Source organism: Mus caroli, unplaced genomic scaffold (assembly GCF_900094665.2).
Source record: "Mus caroli unplaced genomic scaffold, CAROLI_EIJ_v1.1 scaffold_7951_1, whole genome shotgun sequence".
Taxonomy (NCBI): domain Eukaryota; kingdom Metazoa; phylum Chordata; class Mammalia; order Rodentia; family Muridae; genus Mus; species Mus caroli.
Genome location: NW_018388723.1, coordinates 36031 through 50763, shown reverse-complemented (window position 1 = coordinate 50763; position 14733 = coordinate 36031). Strand labels below are relative to the sequence as shown.

The window sequence follows — 14733 nt, the reverse complement described above, 5'->3', positions numbered from 1 at the left end:
CTTTTAATAGCTGAGTAGTACTCCATTGTGTAAATGTACCACATTATTTGTATCCATTCCTCTGTTGAGGGGCATCTGGGTTCTTTCCAGCTTCTTGCTGTTATAAATAAGGCTGCTATGAACATAGTTCTTCCCCAGTTTCTATTCTATTAGTTTTAATGTATCTGGTTTACGAGAAGGTCCATGATCCACTTGGACTTGAGTTTTGTACAGGAGATAATAATAGGTCGATTTGCAGTTTTCTACATGCTAACTGCCAGTTCAGCCAGCACCATTTGTTGAAAGTTCTGTCTTTTTCCACTGAATGGTTTTAGCTCCTTTGTCAAAGATCAAGTAAACATAGATGTGTGGGCTCATTTCTGGGTCTTCAATTCTATTCCATTGATCTACTTGCCTGTCTCTGTACCAATAGCATGCAATTTTTATCACTATTGCTCTGTAATACAGCTTGATGTCAGGGATGGTGATTCTACCAGAAGTTCTTTTATTGTTGAGAATAGATTTTGCTATCCTGGGATTTTGATATTTCAAATGAATTTGCAAATTGCCATTTCTAACTTGGTGAAGAACTGAATTGGAATTTTGATGGAGATTGCATTGAATCTGTAGATTGCTTTTGGCAAGATAGCCATTTTAACTATATTAATCCTGCCAATCCATGAGCATGGGAGATCTTTCCATCTTCTGATATCTTTGATTTATTTATTCCAGGAATGGAAGTTCATGTCATACAGATGTTTCACTTGCTTGGTTAGAGTCACACCAAGGTATTTTATATTATTTGTCCCTATTGTAAAGGGTGCCATTTCCTTAATTCCTTTCTCAGCCTGGTCATCCTTTGAGTAGAAGAAGGCTACTGGTTTTTCGGTTTTGAATTTTTGGGTTTTGTTTTTGGAATATTTTGTTTTGTTGGTTTTTTGTAGTTAATTTTATATCCATCCACATCGTTGAAGATGTTTATCACCTGTAGGAGTTCTCTGGTGGAGTTTTTGGGGTCACTTATGTATACTATCATATCATCTGCAAATAGAGATATTTTGACTTCTTCCTTTCCAACTTGTAAGTCTTTGACCTCCTTTTGTTGACTAATTGCTCTGGCTTCGAATTCCAGTACTATATTGAATAGGTAGGGAGAGAGTGGGCAGCTTTGTCTAGTCCCTGATTTTAGTGGGATTGCTTCAAGTTTCTCTCTGTTTAGTTTGATGTTGGCTACTGGTTTGCTGTATATTAGTTTCACTATGTTTAGGTATGGGCCCTTAGTTCCTGATTTTTCTAAGACTTTCACCATGAAGTGATATTGAATTTTGAAATGATCATGTGGTTTTGATCTTTGAGTTTCTTTATATAGTGGATTATATTGATGGATTTCCGTATATTGCAACATTCATGCATACCCGAGATGAAGTCTACTTGAGTATGATGGATGATTGTTTTTAAGTGTTCTTGGATTCAGTTAAATTGAGTATTTTTGCATCTAGAGTCATAAGGAAAATTGGTCTGAAGTTCTCTTTCTTTGTTGGGTCTTTGTGTGGTTTAGGTATCAGAGTAATTGTGGCTTCATAGAATGAATTGGGTAGAGTACCTTTTGTTTCTATTTTGTGGAATAGTTTGAAGAGTATTGGTATTAGGTCTTCTTTGAAAGTCTGATAAAATTCTACAATAAGCTTATCTGGTCTTGGACCTTTTTTTGGTTGGGAGACTATTAATGACTCTTTCTATTTCTGTAGGGGTTATGGGACTGTTTAGATCATTTATCTGATCATGATTTAACTTTGGCACCTGGTATCTGTATAGAATATGGTCCATTTCATCCAGATTTTCCAGTTTTGTTGAGTACAGGTTTTTTAAGAGGAACTGATGTTTTTTGGTTTTTGTTTTTGTTTTTTTTTTTCATTTACTAGGTTTCTGTTGTTATCTCTCCCTTTTCATTTCTGATTTTGTTAATCTGGATACTATCACTATACCCTCTGGTTAGTCTGGCTAAGGGTATTTCTATCTTGTTGATTTTTTTTTCAAAGAACAAGCTCCTGATTTTGTTGATCCTGGGTATACTTCTTTCTGTTTCTCCATGGTTGATTTCAGTCTCAAGTTTGATTATTTACTGTTGTCTATTCCTTTTGGGTGTATTTGCTTCTTTTTGTTCTAGAGCTTTCAGGTGTGCTATCAAGCTGCTACTCTATGCTCTCTCCAGTTTCTTTTTGGATGCACTCAACTATGAGTTTTCCTCTTAGGAATGCTTTCATTGTGTCCCATAAGTTTGAGTATGTTGTGCTTTCACATTCATTAAATTCTAAAAAGTCTTTAATTTCATTATCTCTTCTTAACGAAGTTGTCATTGAGTAGAGTGTTGTTCAGCTTCCACTTGTATGTGGGCTTTCTGTTGCATTTGTTGTTGTTAAAGATCAGCCTTAGTCTGTGGTGCTCTCATAGGATTTATAGGATTGTTTCAATCTTCTTGTATCTGTTGCAGCCTATTTTGTGACCGATTATATGGTCAATTTTGGAGAAGGTACAATAAGGTGCTGAGAAGAAGGTATATTCTTTTGTTTTAGAGTGTATGTTCTATAGACATCTGTTAAACCCATTTGTTTCATAATTTCTGTTAGTTTGACTGTGTCTTTGTTTAGTTTCTGTTTTCATGACCTGTCCATTGATAAGAGAATGGTGTTGAAGTCTCCCATTATTATTGTGTGGTGCAATGTGTGCTTTGAGCTTTAGTAAAATTTCTTTTATGAATATGGGTGCCCTTTCATTTGGAGCATAGATGTGCAGAGCTGAGAGTTTATCTTGGTAGATATTTCCTTTGATGAGTATGAAGTATCCTTCCTTATCTTTTTAAATAACGTTTGGTTGACAGTGAATTTTATTCGATATTAGAATGGCTACTCCACATTGTTCTTTTTGGAACCATTTGCTTAGAAAATTGTTTTCCAGCCTTTTACTCTGAGGTAGTGTCTGTCTTTCTCACTGAGGTGTGTTCCTGTATGCAGCAAAATGCTGGGTCCTATTTATGTATCCAGTCTGTTAGTCTATGTCTTTGTACTGGGGAATTGAGTCCATTGATATTAAGAGATTAAGGAAAAGTGATTGTTGCTTCCTGTTATTTTTGTTGTTAGTGTTGGTATTCTGTCATGTGTCTATCTTCTTTTAGGTTTGTTGAAGCTTTCTTGCTTTTTCTAGGGTGTAGATTCCCTCCTTGTGTTGGAGTTTTCCCTTTATTATCCTTGGAAGGACTGGATTCATGGAAAGATGTTGTGTAAATTTAGTTTTGTCATGGACTATCTCCATTTCTCCATCTATGTTAATTGAGGGCTTTGCTGGGTATAGTATCCAGGGCTTGCTTTTGTGTTCTCTTAGAATCTGTATGACATCTACCCAAGATCTTCTGACTTTTATAGTCTCTGGTGAGAAGTCTGGTGTAATTCAGATAGTTCTGCCTATATATACTACTTGACCTTTTTCCATTACTGCTTTTGATATTCTTTCTTTGTTTAGGGAATATGGTGTTTTGGTTATTTTGTGATGGGAGGAATTTCTTTTCTGGTCTAGTCTATTTGTTTTATAGGCCTCTTGTATGTTTATGGGCATCTCTTTCTTTAGGTTAGGGAAGTTTTCTTCCATAATTTTGTTGGAGATATTTACTGGCCCTTTAAATTGGAAATCTTCACTCTCTTCTATATTATCCTTAAGTTTGGTCATTTTGTTGTGTCCTGGATTTTCTGAACGTTTTGGGTTATGAGTTTCTTGCATTTTGCATTTTTCTATGACTGTTGTGCCAATGTTTTCAGTGGTATCTTCTGCACCTGAGATTCTCTCTTCTATTTCTTGTATTTTATTCATGATGTTTTGACTCCTGATCTTTCCCTAGGTCTTCTTTTTTTTTTCTTTGTCTTTATTTTTTTTTAATTGGATATTTTCTTTATTTACGTTTCAAATGTTTTCTGCTTTCCAGGACTCCCCTTCAGAAACCCACTATCCCGTTGCCCCTCCTGATCTCTTTCCTAGGATTTCTATCTCCAGAGTTTTCTCCCTTTGTGATTTCTTTATTGTGTCTATTTCCATTTTTAGATCCTGGATGGTTTTGTTCAATTCTTTCACCTGTTTGGTTGTGTTTTCCTATAATTCTTTAAAGGATTTTTGTGTTTTCTCTTTAAGACTTCTACCTGTTTACCTGTGTTTTCCTGTTTTTTTAAGGGAATAATTTACATAATTCTTAAAGTCTTCTATCATTATCATGAGATGTGATATTAAATCTGAATCTGGCTTTTCTGGTATGTTGGTGCATACAGAACTTTCTGTGGTGGGAGAACTGGGTTCTGATGATGCCAAGTAGCCTTGGTTTCTGTTGCTTAGGTTCTTGTGCTTGCTTCTCACCATCTGTTCATCTCTGGTGTTAGTTGGTCTTGGTGCCTCTGACTGGAGGTTTTCCCTCCTGTGGACCTGTGAGCCTGTGATCTTAGGTGTGTCAGGACTCCTGGGAGACCAGCTCTCTCCTGGTGGTAATGGGGTGCAGAGAGCTGTGATCTTAAGTGTGTCAGCACTCCTGGGTGACCAGTTTTCTCTCTGTATGGAGTACTGTGTCACAGGGTTAACTCTGAGGTGCTGATGGAAACTGGAGGGATCCTATCCCTGGCTGTTTTGAGGTTCTTGTGCCCTGTGGGCTTCTGGCAGGTCCCTCTTTGGACAGTTATTGGAACAAAAGTGGTGGTCTCACCTGGCAACTTAGGAGTGACAACACTCCTGGAAGACCAGCTTTCTCCAGGCAGGAGTTGGGTATAGAGGACTGTGGAACAACCTTAACTCCAGGGCACAGCTCACAAGGTATTTTTCTAGTAACTCCTGGGAGACCTATAACTGCTTTATGAGAAAGGCATTCGTATATGTAAGTTTTAACAGATAAAGAGCCTGGAGCTGAGAGAGGCACAGAAGGTGGCTCCAGGCCACATAGTTACAGGTTTGGAGCAGGTTGTTTCACTCTCAGGCTTGTGCTCTTAGCACTACACCAAATGATAATATACAGTTTCTACTGATTTGTTTTTATAATTTTAGTTCTATTGGTGTACTTAATTATATTCTTGGAATATACAACTTATAGAATTTGTACTTTTTACTATAGGATGGCATTTGTCTTAGCACTAAGTGAAAGATAAATGATATGCTAACATTTATTTTACAAACTTCATATGTCTAGTCTGTAAACTATAGTTCCTTGAGCATTTAACTTAACTCTGAATATGTATGAAGATATGTTTTCTTTATTGGCACTCTTAACAGGGATAAAGAGATACCACCAGAATTAATAAAATCTTATGGACTTGTAGAAAAGCAAATTGAAGGTAATATTTTATAAATCCTTAAACTTTATAGTATCATAAACATTTTTTTAATTTCAACTCACATCCCTTCAGTATGTCCCTTGTTACTTGTTATTTCTCCTGGCCACGTGCTCATGGTCCATCTCCACTTATGGTGGCTTCTCCCTTTTGTATGTGCTTTCTTCTTCTCTTCTTTCTATCTGCCACCCTGAATCAAGTAACTGATAAGCCACTTACCTCTATCTACTGCCCAGTCACAGGTTTTAGCCTTTTGTTGACCAATTAACTTAAGAAGCAAGGTTATATAGCATCACTTGATGTATTTGAGGCTCTTCTTGTTGTGGGCAAACAGATCTTGGGGGCCAGTTTTTAGCACTTGAATGCACAACAGCACAGACTAACCCCAACACAGGCATTGCACACATATAGTGAACATGCAGGCAAAACACTCAAACACATAAAATAAATACAATTATTCTTAAAAGATGAATGCTATTATGATTTGGTTGCTGCGCCCATAAAGTTTAGAGAGTTCAAGGATAGAACATATTATGAATCATTCAAATGTGTGGTAATACATTGTCCCGGCCTGCGGGACAGTCGAACATGGTCTGTGGAACCACCTGTGGAGAGAATGAAGGGTAAGAAACACAAGGACGGACAGCAAGTCTGATTGATCCAGCTGTCAAATTTTTATTATTCCCAGGCAGGTTTTATGCCCACAGAAGCAGGGTATGTGGAGGGGGATGACACAGAATTGCTTTGTTTCTGGGAGAATGCACCTGTTCCCAAAAGCAGGATATTGGCTAGGTAAAAAGTTCAGCAGGAGGAACAGAACAGAGTGGGTTTCTAGGTACCTGTCCACAAAATCTATAGCTATTTGTTCTTAATTGGGGGTCGTACTTTCTTTCAGAGACCTCAACTTTTCCCACATAAATCTCAAGTAAGCTAGTATTTTTCCACTAAGGCCAAGACTTTGTAAGTAAGCACTTTTGGCTGACAAGGCAGTTAACATTCAAACAGGGTCGCTCCCAACAAAACATGACAGTCTGTTAATGTTGTAGTAGGTCTACAAGTTGGTTTATCTCAGGAAAGTTAGAAATACCTTGCAACCTTCAAAGATGAATAGTGCTTATTGAGTGAAGAAAAAAAATATTGGTCATTTGAGATGGCAATAATATATTAACATGAGAATTAAAACTGGAGATCAGCAGCACTAATGTTACACTGGTCCTGCTTGTAGTACCAAAGCCTTTGGACATTTTTAGTATTAAACAAGGTATTGTTTAAAAAAATTATAGTGAAATAAATTATAATGCAGCTTAAATATATAATTGATAACATTAGATTGCTAAAGAAAGAAAGTGATATGGACAGATTAGAAACCTCTTTAACTGATATAATTGACACAACTTGGTGATTGAAGGCAAAGAAAAGGTAATGAGGTACTCATGTTACTTTCAACCAATAGAAATGAATAGAAGAGGAAAATCAAGTAGTGGGAGGGTGTGGCACAGTTGCAGAGCACCTGCCTGTCCACCAAGATCTGGGTTTGATCCCTGGTGTCACACAAGAGAGAGGAAAAGCATGTTTTACAGAGAAAATTATGTATCTGTAAGTGGCTATTATCCATATTCATTCAGACACCACAGCCCAAGTGCATGATTCCAAGGGTTTGATATTGGAAGCTGTTGTTTTTTCTTTCCTTTGGGTGAATCATTAAAGTTAATAATATAGACTATGAGCCCAATTAGTGTGTAGAATTGTATATAAAATATATAATGGTGGATACTTGTATCTATTTCAGAGTTCATAACATCCCATTCAGCTTTAGAATCTCAAACTGAAACTGAAAGTCAGCCAGGTAAGCAGCCATTCATTTAAATATCACCACATTAACACATCCTAAAGGTTCCATAACCTTCCCTATTACTTCCTTGGTCCAGCTGAGGACCAAGTGTTCATGTTACTGAGCCCATGGGAACATTCTCATTCATACCAAAATAGTTAAGAAACCTTTGTGTTCTTGATGCTTTTTTCAAGATTTTGTCTGTTTGTTGGTTGGTTTGTTTGTTTTTAAGAGAGAGTGTCAGGTGTCCCAAGTTGACTTCAAACAACAGCTTACTTTCTGCAGCCTGTACTAGTGATGACTGCATGAGTTTTCATATGCAGTACACAAGCACCTGCATGGGGACCTATTGTGGGTTTTGGTAGCAAAGGCTATTTGGATTCCTCTCTCCTCTCTCTCTCTCTCTCTCTCTCTCTCTCTCTCTCTCTCTCTCTCTGTGTGTGTGTGTGTGTGTCTGTGTGTGTGTGTGTTTCTCACTCAAGGGAAGCTGTAGCAGGGAGATAGATGTTGGTGACAAATATAGCTTGTAATGTGATCATATGACAGTAGCACCAGCACTGAAGCATGTTATCTATGAGATGTACATAGATTTGGGTTCTGTACCACAGGTACTTATGGGTTATCTGGGTCTGTGAGATCCAGATGCTGCTGAATTCTGAGATACTACTTTCTCAGCAACCTCAGTGGGGATGCTACTTTCTCAGCAACCTCAGTGGGGATGTTCCTGCAGCATCTGAAACTCTAGTGTCTGCATTGCAAGTTCTGTCAGACTGGCCCTAAAGCTGGGCTCTTGCACACATGCAGCAGAAGTTGCATCAGATCCTTGGGCTGCAAACTTGTGTAACCTGGTAGCAGCTTTTATGTTTGAGACTTGGGCACCCAAAGTGGCATTGAAGCTTGGAATGCAGTGTTGTGAGCACACGGTGCAGCTCTGAGAGTCTGGGGACTTCTTAGATGCAGGGATAGCCTGTATGGGATGGAGAGAAATATGGTATGATTTTCATTTATTTTCTCTATATAAGTCCCTTTGACTTCTTTATATTTCTCTCTTCATCTTTGATTTTTATAGAGCTTTAATAGTATTACATGTTTAGGTGCATATATTTTATTTTGTTTTTAATTTATGTTTTTAAGCTTTGGAACAGCCAGATCGATCACTAGGTAAAAGTACTTACTACACAGGCTTGGTGGTCTGAGTTAGTCCTTGGAACTTGTATGATAGTGAGAGGAGGAAATCAGATTCCATAAAGCTGTGTTTAACTCTTCACAAGCAGGCTCTGTTATAATCACCCCCACATACATATGCATACCCATACAATGATAACAAAAGTTTTAAATGATACATGCCTTAGTATCTGTCATTAATTTTAGAAAATCTGTAATCATCACTTCACTTTGCTCTTTCATTTTCCTTATGTCACTCATTACCCAGTTAAGCATGTATTTCACCTGTTTTATTACCTAATTAGGCATGTATTACACCTGGTTTTTTTTTTTAACCTCACTTAGGTATGTATTACACCTGTTTTTATTACTCCAATAGGCATATATTACACCTGTTTTGTTTTGTTTTTAACCATTTCACAGATCTTGAATGCTCAATTACATTTTTACCTCATTTGCTTCTCAGTTTTGGGAGTTTCTGATGACAGTTTCATGCTCACTGACTTTTTTAAAGCAAGTTGCTTTTTTGGTTTGCAAAATACTCTTAGGAATTATTTTAAAATATGCAGGTTGTTTTCCAAAGAGTTCTGAGTATTAAATCACATTTTTAAATCCTTACATTAGCCATATACAATAGACATTTATTAGACATCAATGTAACATTACCTGGTTATTATGATTATTAAAATAGTCATTCCTGGTCCAGAAGATCAAAACCAGCAGGATCTCCATGACACAGGACAACAACAAAACATCCGAGAGGAATCCCTGTGAGAATCCCGTATTGATAGTGTAGCAGAAGCCATGAGCCTTGAAACAGACCAATGACTTACTGCAATTAACATTTGCAAATAAAGATGAATGGATAAATGGCTATAGTGTGTGATACACTGTGACACACTTCAACTCCCACAACAAGATGATTTTTTGTTTGTTTTCATTTTCATTCTATCTTATTATTTTGTTTTGCGGAGGTGGAGGTGTGGGTGAGATGAGTAGGGTTAGGGTACATATTATGAAATTCACAAAGAATCAATAAAAAGTTAAAAAAAAAAAAACAAGAGAGCCCACATAGATTAGAACATATGGTGTGATTGGCACAATGCAAGTGCTCCTAAAGGAGTAACAGTGATGGTTCTATATTTTCTCTTTTCTTTTTTTTTCCCAAGACAGGGTTTATTTTGTATATCTGTGCAGTAACTAGCTCTGTAGACAGGCTGGACTCAAATTCTCAGAGAGTTTGCCTAGCTCTGCAATTGGTAGGATTAAAAGTGTTTGCCAACACTGTCCTATTTCTTATTTAATTATTTATTTATTTACTTGTTTTATTTATTTATTTATTTATAAATGGTGACATTTTCTCTTTTCTTCGATTTTTTAAGATTTACTTATTTTTTAATATATGTGAGTACACTTGCTTTCTTCAGACATACTAGAAGAGGGCATCAGATCCCATTGCAGATGGTTGTAAGCCACCATGTGGTTGTTAGGAATTGAACTCAGGACCTCCGGAAGAGCAGTCAGTGCTCTTAACTTCTAAGCCATCTCTCTAGCTCCCATTTATATTTTTTTAAGATTTACCTATTCGTGTATTTTATGTATATATGTATATGAGTGTGCTGTCTTATGTGTATCAGAAGAGGGAATCTAATCCCATTACAGATGTTTCTGAGCAACCATGTGGTTGCTGAGAATTGAACTGAGAATCTGTGGAAGAGCAGTCAGTGCTCTTAACCTCTGAGCCATCTCTCCAGGCCTGCATAATTTATTTGTTTTATTTTATTTTATTTACTTTTTACTTACTGCCTGTATCAGTTACAAGGTATTCTTTGCTACAGTAGAGCGTTAGCATTTTTTACTTTTTTATTAGAGTTTCTGCTTATATTATCCATCTGTTCTTGTATGTTGCCAGTTTTTCCCTAGGTAATAAATGCAGTTAATTAATTGTTTAAAAGTCCTGCTTGATAACTTAAAAATATCTACTATATCTGAAATCCTGTGCTCATTGTTGCCTATCTCTTCAGAATTTGGTTCCCCTGCCCCCTGCCCCCTGCCCCATCCTCTGGGTATGCCTTGTATCATAGATATTTTCTTTTGAAATTTCTATTTGAAATAGAAAATTGAAATTTTCTTTTGAAAGCAAGATATGATATATAGGAAAAAGTAAAATAAGGTAAATGTGACTGAAAGAAACATGTCACCTCCTTGTGATTATTTAGTTTTCTCATGCATATCAGTGAATTGTATGGTCATAGAACTTCAGCCATTATAACACCTTTATACATTCTATATAGGAACTCCTTCTTCAATGGCTAATCGAGTGACTATGATGATGAAAATATTTGAAAACCAAACAGCTATGTTACAAAAGTAAGCTTTAGAAATGTTATTTCTTATTTTCTACTTATAAAATTGAATATATAGAATAGACATATTGGGAGCATACATAAGAAATAAGGTCTTCATCATAAGCTAACCTCCTTTTACTCATTAATTTATTAATTAATTTATTCATTTTATGGCCTGATCAAAGTTCTTCTTTTGATCCATTTCTCCATCCCCTTTTCCTCAAAGAAGGGGAGGTCATCCTTTGGTACCAACCCACCCTGATACATCAAGTCCCAGCAGGACTAAGTGCATCCTTTCCCATTGAGGCCAGAGAAGTCAGTCCAGCTATGGGAAAGAGATCCAAAATAGGCAACAGAGTCAGAGACAGTTCCCCGTTCTAATTGTTAGGGGATCCACCTGAAGAACAAGCTACATATGTATAGAAGACTCACGAGTTGATGGTTCAGTCTCTGTAAGCCTCTACAGGCCCAAGTTAGTTTAGTCTGTGGGTCTTTTGTGGGGTCCTTGATCTATCAGGCTTCCTCAATCCTTCTTCCTCCATCTCTTCCACAAGACCCCCTGAGTTCCACCTACTGTTTGACTGTGGGTCTCTGCATCTATTTTGGTCAGATGCTAGATGGGGGCTCTCAGAAGACAGTTATGCTAGGTTCCTGTCTGCAAGTCATTATTATTAATAATGTTAGGGGTTGGATCAATGTATGGGGTGGGTTTCAAGTTGGGCCAGTAATTAGTTGGCCATTCCCTAGATATTTGCTCCATCTTTATCCCTGCACTTGTAGGCAGGATATAATACAAAATTTATTTAATCCAACTTCTTAAGTCCCCATGGTCTATCATGGCCACAACAGTATTTAAAAGTCCAAAGTTCAAAATCTCAACTTCAAACTATAACCCCTTATGACATAAAAATTAAAAAAAAAAAAACAAATCACATACAATATACAGAGGGTACAGAATATACATAACCATTCCAAACTGTAGGCAAGGAGCATAGTGAGTAAAAGCGTAACCAAAGCAAGACTGAAAGCCAGCTACAGAAACTCCAAACTCTGCATCTCCACATCTGATGTGAAAATTCTCTTCAGATCTCCAACTTCTTTCAGCTTTGTTGAATGCAACACAATTTTTTTTTCTCTTGAGCTGTTTTCCTTCTTTGTTAGCAGCTTTCCTTGACAGGTATCCCGTGGGACTGTCCAAGATAATCCAGCCTTCACCTTCACAGCTTCACACAATGATCTTTATGGGCTTCCATGCAGAAACATCCCTGCTACATGCCTGGCCTTAATGGCTTTCCTTAGTTGCTGAGGGAGATTCCATAACTGCTTTCTTCTTTCTTCCTTGATTCAAGAGCCAGAATCACATGGCTTAAGCTGACAAGCTCTGTTACTTACTAGGGCTGGAATATAGCCCCCTCATTCAATTACATCTTCACCAACATTCTGTTTTCCATGATTTCCTTCACTACATAAGCTTGGTTGTCCTGGAACTTGCTCTGTAGACCAGGATATCTTTGAACTCAGATATCTGTATGTCTCTGTCTCCTGAGTGCTGGGATTAAAAGTGTGTTAATTACAGTGTACTGTTGGTGGATATGTGTAGATCCCGGCAGGAGTCTAGATTTTGGCTATAGCACAGGAGTAGGATGTGAGACTAGGAAGAGGACACTTGTTAAAAATCTTTTTTAAAAATGTAAAAGTTTTCATAACTTAAAATATGTATATATTTAATATAGTATAGTTACTTTTGGTCTGTTTTTCAGAGCTTTAAATGATCAGCATACAATTGAGTCTGTAAGTATAACATTCTTAATTGGATATTGCACTTTATGCTTGAATTTTGAAGAGACTCTAGAAATGGCCATTTTCTCTCATTGTAATTAGAGATAAGCACTTACTCAATTTACCCAGGTTGTGAACTAGAAGGAATTGCATGTTATTTTCACTTTATTGACATCATGGTCATTCAGAAACACTTATGAAATACTAAGCTGGGATCTATTTCTTATCTAGATATATCGATCCCAACACCAGCTTAGAAGTTAATCCCATGTCCCATTCTTTTTCATGCTTCAATGAAGTTAGTCATAATTAATATCTAAATATTAAGTTGCATCAATACTTAGTTATTGAAGTTGTTTATTGAGATGCTTAATTTTAATTGCTATTATTATATTTGTCTTTAGAAATATAAACAGATGGAAACTAATTATGAAAATTTAATATTGAAGAAAAACCTGCTAGAAGGTGAAATACAAAGGCTGAGAGATCCAGAGGTTGGTACATGTAACTGATAAAAGTTTATACACAGTATCAAATATAGCCTAGTATCATATAGATGGAAATCAAAGTGGCATTTACTTGTTTTATGACATGTTTTTGGTCATAATTTATAAAGGCTCTGATTTTAAAAACCATAAATTAATGTTCTAAATTTCCATATTAACTATCAAACCCATAAACATGAAAAAAGAAACAGCCTAATCATTGTAAAAGCATTATTTTTTATTTTAACTTTTCTGTGTTTTTATTTATTATTCTCCCATGAAATACATCCCAACTGCAGCCTCCCATCCCTCTACTCCTTCTAATCCCTCCCCCACCACCCTTCTTCTTCAGACCCACTCCTCTTCTGTTTCCCTTCAGAAAAGAGCAGGCCCTCCCAGGAATGTCAACCAAACATGGAAAGATAAAATGCAGTAAGACTAGGTAGGCATAAGCCCTCATACCAAGGAACCACCACAATGATTTCCATAGTGGATGTACATGTTTGCACTCCCACCAGCAATGGAGCAGTGTTCCTCTTGCTTCTCACCAGCATAAGCTGTCACTGTGTTATTGATCTGAGTCATTCTGACAGGTGTAAGATAGAATCTCAAAATCATTTTGATTTGCATTTCCCTGATAGATAAGGATATTGAACATTTCTTTAAGAGTTTCTTAGCCATTTAAGATTCCTCAATAGAGACTTCTCTGCATTTTTAACTAGATTGTTTAGTTGCTGATGTTTAGTTTCTTGAATTTTTTATGTATTTTGGATATTAGCCCTGTCTTGGGTGTAGAGTTGGTGAAAATCTTTTCCCATTCTGTTTTGTCCTGCTGGGACCCTGTCTTGACTTTTTCAGAAATGGTACTTGTCCAACACAGCATGAAATGAAATGAATGAAAGCCAAAGAATGATAATCCTTAGCCTTATAATTTTATTACTTGTGCTTAAATACATACTATTTTCTTACTCTATAACTCAGATGACATGAAGTCTCTAGGGACCTTGCCTCTCACAACTCACCCACAGCAGACCATACAAAGATGGTGGGCCATTTCCGGAGAAGTAGCCTGCTAGCCTTAGCCTTTCCTAGATGGCTCCTAACAGTGTCTTTTGACTTACAGAAGCTTTTCAGTTTCCTGGAGTCACATTTATTAATTGTTGATTTTAGTGCCTGCACTATCTGTGTTCTGTTTAGGAAGTTGTCTTCAATGCCAATGCATTCAAGGATATTTCCTACTTTGTTTTCTGTTAAGTTCAGTGTGCCTGATTTTATGTTGAGTCTTTGATCCACTTGGACTTGAGTTTTGTGCATGGTGACATATGTGGATCTATTTGCAGTCTTCTACAAGCAGACATCCAGTTTGACCAACACTGTTATTGGAAATTCTTTTTGTTTTTAATAGGTATTTCTGACTTTTTTATTAAAAAGAAAACATGTGTCCATAGGTGAGTGGATTGATTTCATTGATTAATGTGACTGCTTTTAAGCAGTTTTTATTGCTATAACTCTGTAGGAAAGCTTCAAATCAGGGATGGTGAATTGAATCTAGAAGTTATTTTATTTTTCAAAATTGTTTTAGCTATCCTGATTTTTTGTTTTTACATATGAAATTGAGTATTGTCCTTTTTTTTTTTGGGGGGGGGTGCAGCAAACTTTATTGATGGTATTCAAGAGAGTAGGGAGGGCTCCCTAGGCCCCTCCTGTTATTATGCGGGTCTGGGATGGAAATTGTGAGGGAGATACTCAGTGTTGGGGGCCTCAGAGTTGGGATAGGGACTCCTCAGCAACCG

General features: G+C 36.9%; 1 protein-coding gene across 1 annotated transcript in view; it reads left to right on the top strand.

Annotated features, from left to right (window-relative positions):
• Window positions 1-14733, top strand: part of Ccdc7 (coiled-coil domain containing 7) — a gene marked incomplete at its 5' end in the record, with an annotated part of 75538 nt that overhangs the window by 27003 nt on the left and 33802 nt on the right. The window contains 5 exons of the mRNA XM_021154298.1: window positions 5275-5336; window positions 7123-7179; window positions 10623-10698; window positions 12437-12467; window positions 12860-12949. Coding sequence (XP_021009957.1) covers window positions 5275-5336; window positions 7123-7179; window positions 10623-10698; window positions 12437-12467; window positions 12860-12949 — 316 coding nt within the window. The remainder of the gene's footprint in view (window positions 1-5274; window positions 5337-7122; window positions 7180-10622; window positions 10699-12436; window positions 12468-12859; window positions 12950-14733) is intronic.